At 38.5% G+C, this 11,865-nt stretch overlaps 1 protein-coding gene across 1 annotated transcript; it reads right to left on the reverse strand.

Annotated features, from left to right (window-relative positions):
* Nucleotides 1-3,065: 3,065 nt before the first annotated feature.
* On the reverse strand, nt 3,066-9,762 carry LOC149848617 (sm-like protein LSM3A). Its single transcript, XM_089996556.1, has 3 exons — nt 9,616-9,762; nt 8,820-8,915; nt 3,066-3,282 (listed from the first exon to the last, which is right to left on the reverse strand). Exons 1-3 carry the CDS (start codon nt 9,730-9,732, stop codon nt 3,202-3,204), a joined length of 294 nt encoding a protein of 97 aa, XP_089852682.1. The 5' UTR covers nt 9,733-9,762; the 3' UTR covers nt 3,066-3,201.
* Between the last annotated feature and the right edge of the window lie 2,103 nt (nt 9,763-11,865).

The raw sequence follows: 11,865 nt of genomic DNA on the forward strand, positions 1-11,865 counted from the left end.
GCTTGGGTATGGTGGGCAATTTTGAAGCTACATCCCACAACATGATAATATGTACGTGGAACCTCAATAATGTATCCGTGGAGGTGATGTTAACCACAGACCAGCTTATCACAGTTTTAGTGGATCAAGGGACTGAATTGGTGATGGCGTCCAAGTGTATGGTCAAAATGATGCAAGCCAAATGAAGTGGTTGTGGGAAATTTTAGAACACCCGAGAGGATCCTTGACTGGTTCTTGGTGACTGGAACACAACAAAAATCAATAGGAGAAAGAAAAGGTTTCCTCACGGGTCATATAATCAGCAGGTGCGAGCTAATGGAAGCTGAACATTCTGGCCCCCTATTCACATGACATAATGGGCAACAGGAGAGTCCATGACCACCATCCAAGAAGTTGAAAGAAAGATATGTAGTTTTCTTTGGCATGATGATGAAAATCACAAGCACCACCATCTCCTCAGGTGGGAACATGTAAACCCAAATCGAATGAGGGATTTGAGATCAGAAACCTAGAGGTAACCAATATAACTGCACTCTCGAAATTAGTATGTAGGATTTGCCATAATGAGCACAACCCATGGGCCTCGCTTGTGAGAATCAAATACCTCAACAGGGAGTCCATATGGGTCCCGAAAAAATACCAAGCTGTTTCGCATGGATGGAGGGGAGTTCAATGTGGAGCCGAGGCCCTAATGGAGGGTTTACGATGGATGGCAGGAGAAGGGAGACAGAATTTTGGTTTCACCCCTGGATGGAATGAGGACCTCTCATCTTACAGTTGCCTCTAAACTCTTAACAAATCTTGTATAATACTCTTTGTAACATTCGATTTGGGGATGTCTGCCTCCACTGGTCATGAAGGAGGTAGAGGGGCAAACATGGCAACCTGGGGTAAAGGATCACGTTCAATGAAAAACGGCGAATGGTTTTTCAACGAGGAATGTTTGGGAACTTCTAAGAGAAAAAGGGCAGCAAAATGAAATCTTGAGGAAATTTTGGAGGAAGAAAGGCCCTCCCAAGAGCAGCAATCACCCTTAGATTGGCTATCGAAGGTAGGTTGCTAACTCAAACTCCCTTGAAGAAGCTAGGCTTTCAGATGCCAAACAGATGTGAATTTTGCAGGAAGGAAGAGGAAACAGAAGTGCATTTGTTTCTAAGGTATCACTGGGTGAAACATGTATGAAAAACGGTAACAAATTTATTTGGCAAACGATAACAACCTGGATCCAATGTGAAGGAAGATCTAGAAAGGTGGTCTGGGAGGAAATTTAAGGATAAGCTAGTTCAAGCGAGTTGAGACCACCTTCCATGTAGTTATATGGATGTTATAGTAGAAAAGAAAATGAAGTCATTTTTCAGGGAACATTTTAAAGTCCAAGCCGCAGTTTGTGCATGACATCACCTGGGTAGTGAGGGAGCAGGTAATGGTTATATTACAAAACTCGAAAAACTTGGTGGCCATTGGAGATACATGCGTGTTTGGTACCCTCCTCCCCCGGGATGGGTGAAACTCAACATTCATGGCTTTTACAAGAATGGGCGCCATATAGGATATACAGTGCGTGCAAATGGACGCAGCATAGTGAGAGCAGGATGCTTTACTAAGGAAGGAAAAATGGAGGATAAAGAATGGTGTGCTTGGCTGGTCACCATCAAGGACTTGGGTATAACAGGGAAGGTGATCGTTGAGACGGGCCGAGCAGACCTAGCTGACGGTATAGCTCGAGCTCTGGAAGGAAGGGGCCCTAGAACAAATATTCCTACATCACTTGTAGACACCCTGTACAGTTTGAGAGGTTACAGGTTAGATTTTATTACCGTAAATCAGATTTTTTTAGTAGACATTTAGCTAAGATAGCAAGGGGGGGATGAACCAATCATTGAAGGACAACCCCCAGATTTGCACCCACTGATGAACGGATGATTTTGTATACAGGCTACATTTTTTATTTCATTCAATGAATAGGTAGGGGTTAGACTAACCCCAGCTTTGACTATCTAAAAGAAAAATTGCTGTTGTTTCCAGAAATCCAAAGAGCCAGAAGAAGCATTTCAGGACAATCAAGGCGTCTAAATTTTGCATATTGTACATTCAGTCTCTAAACGGTTGCCAGGGGCAAAAACAATAGCTGCAGCTGCACGACAATGGCTAGGCAAATGGTCAATACAGAGGGCATGCAACAATTGCATAGGGTACAGACAAAAAATTTACTTGAACAAAAGTTTCAGGCTATCATGGGCTTCCACTCAGCAGTCTTTGAAGATTTTGAATAATCAGTCAATATCAAAAACTCAGTCCATTATCATCAATGGTAAGATTTCCATTTTCAATAGCTTAAAATTAAAAGATTAACATTTTTACTCTTGGAATGGCAAGCTGTCCTTCATACTCATTTCCTTTTTCTATTTAGCATGGAGAAACCACTATCATGATTAGGAAAATCTGTTATGGGCCAAGAGGCGTCACATTGACCATGGAGCTGAGCCGATATTTTTGCAATAAAAAACTCCACAAGTACTCCCCCTGCCAATAGGAATAGTTTCCCATTTGATCTAAGCCTTATGGCAAAATAAGTGTGCACCATAGGGATTGAACACTCGACCCCCTTCAACTTGAAAGCTTTAAGCCGACCCACCTAAGTAGGTGTGTGGAGCCTTTGTAAGCATTGGAGTCACACTTTTACAAGTCATGACTAATAGACATATCTCATCACGAACATGGTCATCTTTCATTTCACATCAGAACTCACAAGATTACATTTTCAACCATCACAAATATGGGCAACTATAAAACCATCAGGGACGATAAGGGCCGATGGCATCATTAAAAGCAGCTACTGCAATGTCATACCAAGAAACACAATTTTTTTTCTTTTTTCTTGGATAAACCAACTCACTAGCAGAATTCATTGACATAAAACCCCAGGTCTCCCTTGTCCACCAAGGAGTACGCCCAGCTTCGGCCTTGCTGCAAAGGATGAGCCGTGATTTTTCATAAACTTGATGACGTTCACGGGTCGTCCCTACCAGACATGCAGAGCCCTTGTGGGCAGAAATACACAAAAAATGCAAATGCAAAATTCCACTATTTTAGAATAATATAACAAAATATTCAAATTCTTAACAATTGGCACCAGATTGCTGCAATAAATATCTCCAAGGTGTGCATGTGATTAACATCTTCTCTAAAGCAACTTGCAAATTATGTTGTCCTTAGTGGCGGAGAAACCAATATAACACCATCGCCCCTTACAAAGAGAAATGGAACGACACGCCTTGTAGTCTGAAAAAATAAAAAACCAAACTATGGTAAACACAAATTCTAATATGAGAAGTACTTATATGATGAGCAATTTGACAAATAATTTAAAAAACTAGTAGAAAGTGCATTTTTAACTATATGCTAGCCAAGAAAAAAATGCAGCCCAAGCTTTGTCAAAATTTATAAGGTATTTCAAGAACATTATTCAACTCCATCAACTTGCATCGTGCACTATGTAGTCAAAAGGCCCAACTAGGCACCAACTAGTCCACCTAGTCGGTCTAGGCTAAGTAAAATGTCGAGGCTTCGCAATTCCTAGGTGGGTACCTTAAAAGGTACTGATTTTGCCGACTAGGCACCGACTAAGGTGCCTAGTCGGCGACTAAGCTTCCTCCGCATAGGCACGAGGGCAATTTAGTTATTTATTAATTATTATTCATATATATATATATATATATGTATATTTTGCTATTTTTTTGTATATATATAATTATATGCATGTGTGTGTGCTTGTGTGATTTGTTACGTGAAATCATGAAAACATGCTTGGTTATTATATTTATGTGTGTGGTGTGCTACCTTGCTTTTGAAATTTTTTATGTGAAACATTGAAAGCATGCACAATTAATTTTAGTTGATTATGTTTTTTTATAAATGTGTGTGTTACTTTGTTTCTGATGATTTTTTTTTATAAAAGCCTGAAAGTGTCTGAATTATGTAATATGTTTTTTATATATGTATGTGTTACTGTGCTTCTGTGAAAGGTTGAAAGTATATTTTGTTGATTATACTAAATATGTTATGAATAATTGAATATATATATATATAGTTATGTGTGTACAATTATTTATATGTATATTCTGGTTATGTATATTATTATATTTTGTGAAAGCATGTGTAATTTTGTACTTGTGTAATGAAATCATCTTATAAGTAAAAGAATTAAACATATTTTTATGTATATTTTGTGTACTTTTTTATATTTAATTGGGATACTGACTAGTCCGACTAGTCTTGCCTAGTCCTCGACTAGTCTTTTTAAGGCGTCTACCAACTAGGCACTGCCTAGCGCTTTTGACTAAATAGATCATGCATGGTATGACTGCTGGTCACCTAGACTGCCTAGTACCTTGAAACCCTGGTATGCATCTCTCTCTCTCTCTCTCTCTCTCTCTCTCTCTCTCTCTCTCTATATATATATATATATATATATATATATATATATATATATATATATATATATATATATATATATATGTGTGTGTGTGTGTGTGTGTGTGCATGTATGGACGTACATATGCATGTGCATAAACATCAAACATCCCCATAGTGCCAAAGTTTTCACACAACAGCAACAATTTGTGGTAGCCTGACAAATTCACAAATTTCTCTACCTGTAGATGAAATATCACCTCCTAAAAATCTTACTAAAGACTACAACATGAATACTACATGAACAAAGTTGGATTCAGATCTTTCCACACTTTCTTGCCCATGGAATGGGCGACATGATCACTTGAAATGCATTTCTTGAAAGGGGAAAAGGATATCAGAATCATGATCCAAAATGGCATTTGTTCTAGTGCCACTCAGCTCTTGTTGTGCTTGTTTTTTTTTAAATATCTCCTCATGCACATCCATAGATGAATGAGGCCAACAAATGCCTCTGTTATTATGCCTATTTATTTCCAAGTATAGTGATGGATTTGTCTCCTACATTTGTGAACGCTTTCTAATTCCTATTGACTATTATGAACTCCCTGTACAAAATTGACAACCTAAAAACTCTAGGCGCTGCTCCAGCCCTCATTCCCAGTGACACTATTTCAACATCTCTGGCACACTCGCATTGACTACTTTTGCAAGCATACACTTTTCATTCACAACACGACTCACTTATGTCACATAGGAATGGATGCAGGTTCAGGGTAGGACACACATATGAAGGGTATGATATATGAATTTATGAAGAAATAGGTACACTGGTAAGGATATGTGCATGTGTGCGCACACTATACCAAATGCATCTACATGTGAAGTTATAGTTGTGAACTAAAACAAATCAATATTATATAGAAAACTAACAATTATTAAACAATAAAAAGAGAATTGAATCTATACATGACATCTATAGTACACAAATTAGCAAAAATAAATAAGTTTCCTTTCCTATCAATATAATGTGTGATTAATAATTAAAGTGAAATTAGAAAGTAACACCATCCAATTCATACCAAAACGTGAAAGAAGATAATTATAGAATCTGTGAAAATGTGTATGCCATAAACTAGAGGCTCATTTTCTTCATTATCATCAACTATATCATATGAAGATGGAAGAACAACTTAAGTCCATGTTGAGAGTTTGCAACTTCTGTTTCCCTTCTGAGTAAAGTTTTTGGGATTGGCACCTCAAAATTTTCAGTCCATGCCTACATAAAATAGATATACACTAAATATAAATTACAGCTCAGAAGGCATTGTAGGAATTTAATATCCAATCTGAAAGGAATACGAGTTAAAAATACGGCTCAAAACTAGATTAAATAAGACATGACAGGCTAGCTAGGCCTACCAAGAGTATCTGAAAGACAAGAGGAGGTGTTGGGTTTTCTTTCTTTTATGGTTTTTTATGCAATACAAATATAAGACACACACTCATATTTGCCTCTTGCACATAGTTGAATAGATACAAAGGCACAAAATCTTGTGTATGCCTACTAGTTAAGATATTTCTTATGATATGAATATGTAATTCAATTGCTTTCATAGCACGATGATGTAAAAGATTGAGCTGGCAACCTCAAAGCAAGACGTTAAAGAAGAGGTGTATGTTCTTAAAATCTTTAGCCATCAACGCTTCTAAAGAATCAAATCATTCAATAGAATTTTTTTCAAACTCACTAAAGCCCATTCCCAATAACCCAGAATTGGTACCAATCCAAATTCCCATTGGTTAACAGGTTTTGGATCTAACACACCTTTTCTTCTGACCCAATCAAATCCCTAGGCCCCATTCATAAGAATTCCCCAAAATGCCTAATCTATTTACTTACTAGCCGGTACCTCCCCCAGTTACAGTTTCTGATCCCTCAATCCATTTAACCCATTTACATGAGTTACCGTATACAATGTGGATCCCTTGATCCATTACCGAACCCTAAGTCCTAATAAGTTCTCAACATTTCCTGTATCAATTCAGTGAAATTAAGGAAACAAGAAAATATATCCTACCATAAGTCATCAATAAAGTAGCCTTTGATTGCTTGTGGTTTTGGATTTCCTTCAGAATGATAGAAGTTTTGACTGTTACCCATTACCAATTGGTACAATGAATTCTTTAGTACAATTGTATATAGAAATCAAGTCTCAAGTTGCTTAAATCTCTATGTGACTAGAAAAGAACATCTTAAATGAACTAGATGCTATATTAATATTTCTCTTATCAACATTATCTTGCCCTTTGTTCAATTGTTTATAACCATTTTCATCAACTGAAACATGCCCTGATACCTTGATCCCAAAGTTTTAAGAGATGAGCCTTCACTTTTGTGTTTGATGCAATGAAGGTAGTTTTGCAAATATTTGCAATTGAAAGTTTCACCGCCACTGCTATCGAGGGCCTTTCCCAACTTCATCATATGAACTCATAATGGTTGATATTCATCTACGGTAGGAAAAGAAGAAACCTTTAACTTGAGCATGATGTAGCACAAGAGTTAGCAACAATTTCTCTTTTTTCTTGTCAGCCATATAGTATTTGTCCTGGTTTCAAAGAAATGCATATACCATATTCCAAGCTCTTGTCAAAAGGAGAAAAAACAAGGCTCTCAATAAAATGAAAGAAAATCCCCAAAAGAAAAAATGATGTAGTTTCCCTCCTATGTAGTTAAAATCCCTCCTAGGTGCTTAGGCAAGTACCTAAGCTGGGGAAGGGACACCAAGGTTGGTATTTTACCTTTGTTTTTATACTATTTAAAACATTATAATCATGCTTTGTTTGAGTATTTTTTTAATTTTTCTGTTTTATATATTTTATTTTAAATAAATTTATTCTTGTGTGCATCTCTGGGTGACACAACTAAACAAATATTTGTTTAGATGAAATTGAATGTTAAAAATGCAATTATGTTTTAATTTTTTAGATTCATTCATGATTTTTTTTAAGTTTTAGTTATTTAGCTTCAAAACTATGTTACATATGTATTTTATATTATTTTTGAGAATCTATTGTAACTGTTTAATTTTTATTTCTTTTGGTCCCGACTATGCCGACTAGTCCCACCTCGGCACCGATTAGGCCTTTTAGGGGGCTAGCACCTAGGTGCTAACTAGTGCTTTTGACTACTTAATTTCCCTCCTATACTCATCATGCAATAAATAACAAAAACCTATCAAAATTCTGCCTGTAGAGTAACTTCCAGTAGAAACCAATGGGTTCATATCTAATGCTAAAAAAAGGATAGGACAAAGTGGTCTTCCCTCAAAATCAGAGAATGTCCTAAAAGAATGGACTTCCTCCCTTAAAAACTTGATGAAATAAAATAGGAAAAGCAATGAAATCTCTGGTCCTTAAAAAAAGAAAGGAAAGAACCCCAAAAAAGATCCTAGTCCATATACGACAATAATGAGGAGATGAGCTTTTCACTTCATCAAATCACACAACAAGTTTCCAATTTTAATTCTGCAATAAGCATTTGGCATTTCAGAGTTTAATCGAATTGCGGGGCATATGGCCCTGATTTAATGTGAATTGATGATAATATGTAAAAAGAATGGTCAATTCAACTTGTACAACAGGTCTACTTGAAAAAGTTTTCTAGAATAAGAAGCTATTGAACCTAAGGCATCCAATGGATCAAAACAGTAATCTCCTAGTTCCATTTTTTCCTCATAAGCTTGATATCTATGTCACATGGGCACGGGTGTGGGTATGACATAGCATTCCCAAAATTATGGATATTCCCAAAATTATGGATACGGGGACACGTCTCTCTCTCTCTCTCTCTCTCTCTCTCTCTCTCTCTCTCTCTATATATATATATATATATATATATATATATATATATATAGTTTTTTCTAACTTATGTCATCTTATAGTTTTTGTTAAACAATTCACTTAAGGAGGTGTTTCAGTTTTTTTAACTAAATAAAGGAATGATCTTAAGACAAAATGCTTATGAAAATATTTTTTAAATAGGAGGCTGGAAGATATATTAAAAGGGTTTTTTTTTTTTTTTTTTGGGGGGGGGGGGGGGGGGGGCGAAGATATATAAAATCAATATAAAACGACCAACTATAAAGAGCATAGAAATTGCAAACAAATACAAGGAAAGTGCTTTAACAGTTAAGGGTGCTTGAAACTAATATGCATGTTCACAAATTATTGAAAGTCATCTATGCAAGTAACAGAAGACTACATGAAAAAAGGGGGAAAGAAAAATCAAATGAAAAAGAGAACCTTAATAATGGAAAGATGATGATAGATTTTCATGATTTATTACCCAAAAAGAAAAAAGATGCCAATGCATTGCTTCTGCTTGAAAAAAAAAAACATACCCTGACAATCTCTTCATAGGTTTCATCATCGATTTCTACAGTAGTAACAACTTCTTCAACGTCCCCAAGTATCATGTTCAGATGCTGATCATATGCCTGAGATATGAAGAAACTAAACATTCATCCATTTCCCACATATTCAAACCACGGACTTAGTTTTTCATGGAAAGGAAAGGAAATCCATATACCGAGCTTTTAGCAAGAAAAATGACGAATTTGGCCTTAATAGTCGAGTACACACGCACTATAACCCAGCTCTCCCCATGAATTTAAAAAAAAAGTCAGGGTTTCACCACCCAAATCTCTCTTCCCAACCTTTAATTCCCCCCAAATTATCATTATGGTACTCTCAATAAACAAGCATCCAATATAACTCCCAAGAGTTCATTTCCCAGTGTCCCCACCATAGTGAAAAATCAGGGTTCTACCACCCAAGTCTTTCTGCCCAACCTCCCGAATTCTCAGCATGGAATTGTCAGAAAATAACAAAATCCCCACAATACCTCAAATATTCGCATCAAATCAAGAAAATATCATCACCAGTTCACCACCATCAATAAAATCCCCAAAAATCAAACAGAAGAAAGGAATTTTTCAAGAAACCACCAAACACCCAAAAACCCCAGAGATGGAGTTTCGACCAAGAAGAATCAAAACAGGCCAAAAGACCAACACAAACAGAAACAAATCAATATAAAAATAAGAAATTGAGAAAAATAAGGATTGAACGAGAGAAAAAGAGAGAGAGAGAGAAGAAGAAGACATAGAAGCGAGAGAGAGAGAGAGAGAGAGATACGTGAAGCTTGCCGCGAAGCTCTCGGTCGGAACGAAGCTTGACGTAGATGCGCTCGTCGAGGCTGAGTCTGATGAGGTCGAGAGGCTCCTTCACCGCGCTCTCCTCCTCGCTCGCCATTGCTGCTGCACTCCCTCTCCTCTACTCCTTTTTGGCTATATGAATATAGCAGAGTGGTTTGGGGCGGATCGTGACTGACCCGGTCTGGAACCGGTTGCAGAGCAACGGGTCCGGATCCAAATCCGAGTCATACTTATCTCTGTGAGGAGGGTCTTATATGCAAAAGAGTCCCTGACTAATGAGATACAAAATGAGAGCGGTTTCTCAGGGAGCGGATATACCACGCGTACAACTTTTGAGAATGGGAAAAATGGAGAGAATGCATCTCTATTTTACACTTTTCACATTAAAAAAAACTATAGTTTTTCAGAAATATCTCTCTCTCTCTCAGCTGGAAAGAGAATTTTTAATTGCACTACTTCTGACTTGCCTATTATGTACCTTGGCTTGCCGTTACAAGTGAAGCCTCTATCTTCAGCGGCTTGGGCTCCGACGCTTCAAAAAGTGAAGCGCAAATTGCTTTCGTGACAGTCGTCTTATCTCTCTAGCGCTGGACGTCTAACCTTAGTCAGACATGTTCTTTCAACTATTCCAGAATTTTTTATGTCTTTGTTTGTGATGTCTGTGGGAGTAGAGAAGCAGCTGACGCGCTTGCTGGCAGGCTTTCTTTGGTCTGGGTGTAAACTCACAGGTAAACGTCACTTGATTGGTTGGCGTTTGGTGGTTCTACCTCGGCGTATGGGTGGTTTAGGCATCCCGGTGCCCAGACTGCGAAGCATTGTTCTTGTCGCCAAGCAATGTTGGTTGGCCCACCAACCGGATAACCCTTGTGCTAGTTTTCTTCTTGCTAAATATGGGGATCCAACTCTTATTCCGGTTCGTCTGGGAACCCGAGGTTTGACGCTCTCGCACTTGCGTAAATCGTGGTTGAGGGTTTTTGCCTGCTTTAGAGACCATTTTGAGGTCTCCGAAAATTTTGGTCAGTGGTTGTAGTGGGCGTTGGCACCAAGCGGAGAGTTTCTCACCAAAAAAGTCTATAGATCGTTGCTACCGCCAGGGGCTGATTGGTTGCCCGAGGATGTGCTTTGGGCAAACGGTCCTTCCCCCCGTTCGCGAGTCCTGGCTTGGTTAATTTTGCACGATAGGATCCAGACCCACAGTAATTTAAAGAAGTGGGGCATTCAACTCCCGAGTTGGTGCGTGCTTTGTCAAGCTGCAGAAGAATCTACGTTTCACTTGTTCTGGTCTTGCCCAATATTTATGAAAATCTTTAGTAGGACCTGGAGGCATCCGGAAGTATTTGTTAAGGAGGAGTCCTTTGCGCTAGATCTGATCTTGGGGCCGGTTTGTATTAGGCGCAGCAAGAGGTGGAGGTTCATTTGGCGGACGTGGTTGCTTACCTCTTGGTGGTTTGTTTGGATGGCGCGAAACGATGCTCATTTTCGTCATATTCGAGTTAACATTCAAAACCTGGTGCATAAAATTTTGGTAGATGTTTATGCGATCTTGCGTATGCATCTTAGTGATCTTCCACTCCCTCCTGCTGATGCTACCTATCCTTTGTCTCAATCTGGGCAAGCGGCTATGGCGTGAGCCCATTTTTATCTGTCTAATGTTCTTTTCTCTTGTGCTTTCTTTATTTGTTTTGGCTTTTGTTCTTGTTCAGTTCATGGGTTCAACATTTTGTTGATCTTCATGAGTGGTAATGTTGAATTACTTTGGTCTCTCTCTCTCTCTCTCTCTCTCTCTCTCTCTGCTGATTCAGGCCGGCCTGAAAATGGCCTGGAGAATGCCACCGGCCTGGAAATGGCCAATGGCCGGAATGTTAAAAAAAAGAAAATAGAAATGCAGTCAATTTTTCACCACCCACTGACTGAGAAATGTCTTGTACGGCTCCGCCGCTACCGACGGCCTCCTCCTCTCCGAGAGGCTCTCCCTGCCGGGAAATCCGGTGGCGAGCATCGTTTTGGGTGTGTTGCCGGAATACCGGCCGGCAGAAAACCAGTTTGGCCGGTCGGTCAGTTGATCTGAATCAACAGAGAGAGAGTTTTCTGAAAAACTATAGTTTTTTTAATGTGAAAAAGGTTAAATGGGATACATTCTCCCCATTTTTCCCATTCTCAAAAGTTGTACACGTGGCGAGCTCTGGAACCGCTCTCATACAAAACAGTACGCTTGTGTACAAAGTAGTTC

Source organism: Nuphar pumila, chromosome 1 (genome assembly GCF_984573655.1).
Source record: "Nuphar pumila chromosome 1, dmNupPumi1.hap1.1, whole genome shotgun sequence".
NCBI classification, from domain to species: domain Eukaryota; kingdom Viridiplantae; phylum Streptophyta; class Magnoliopsida; order Nymphaeales; family Nymphaeaceae; genus Nuphar; species Nuphar pumila.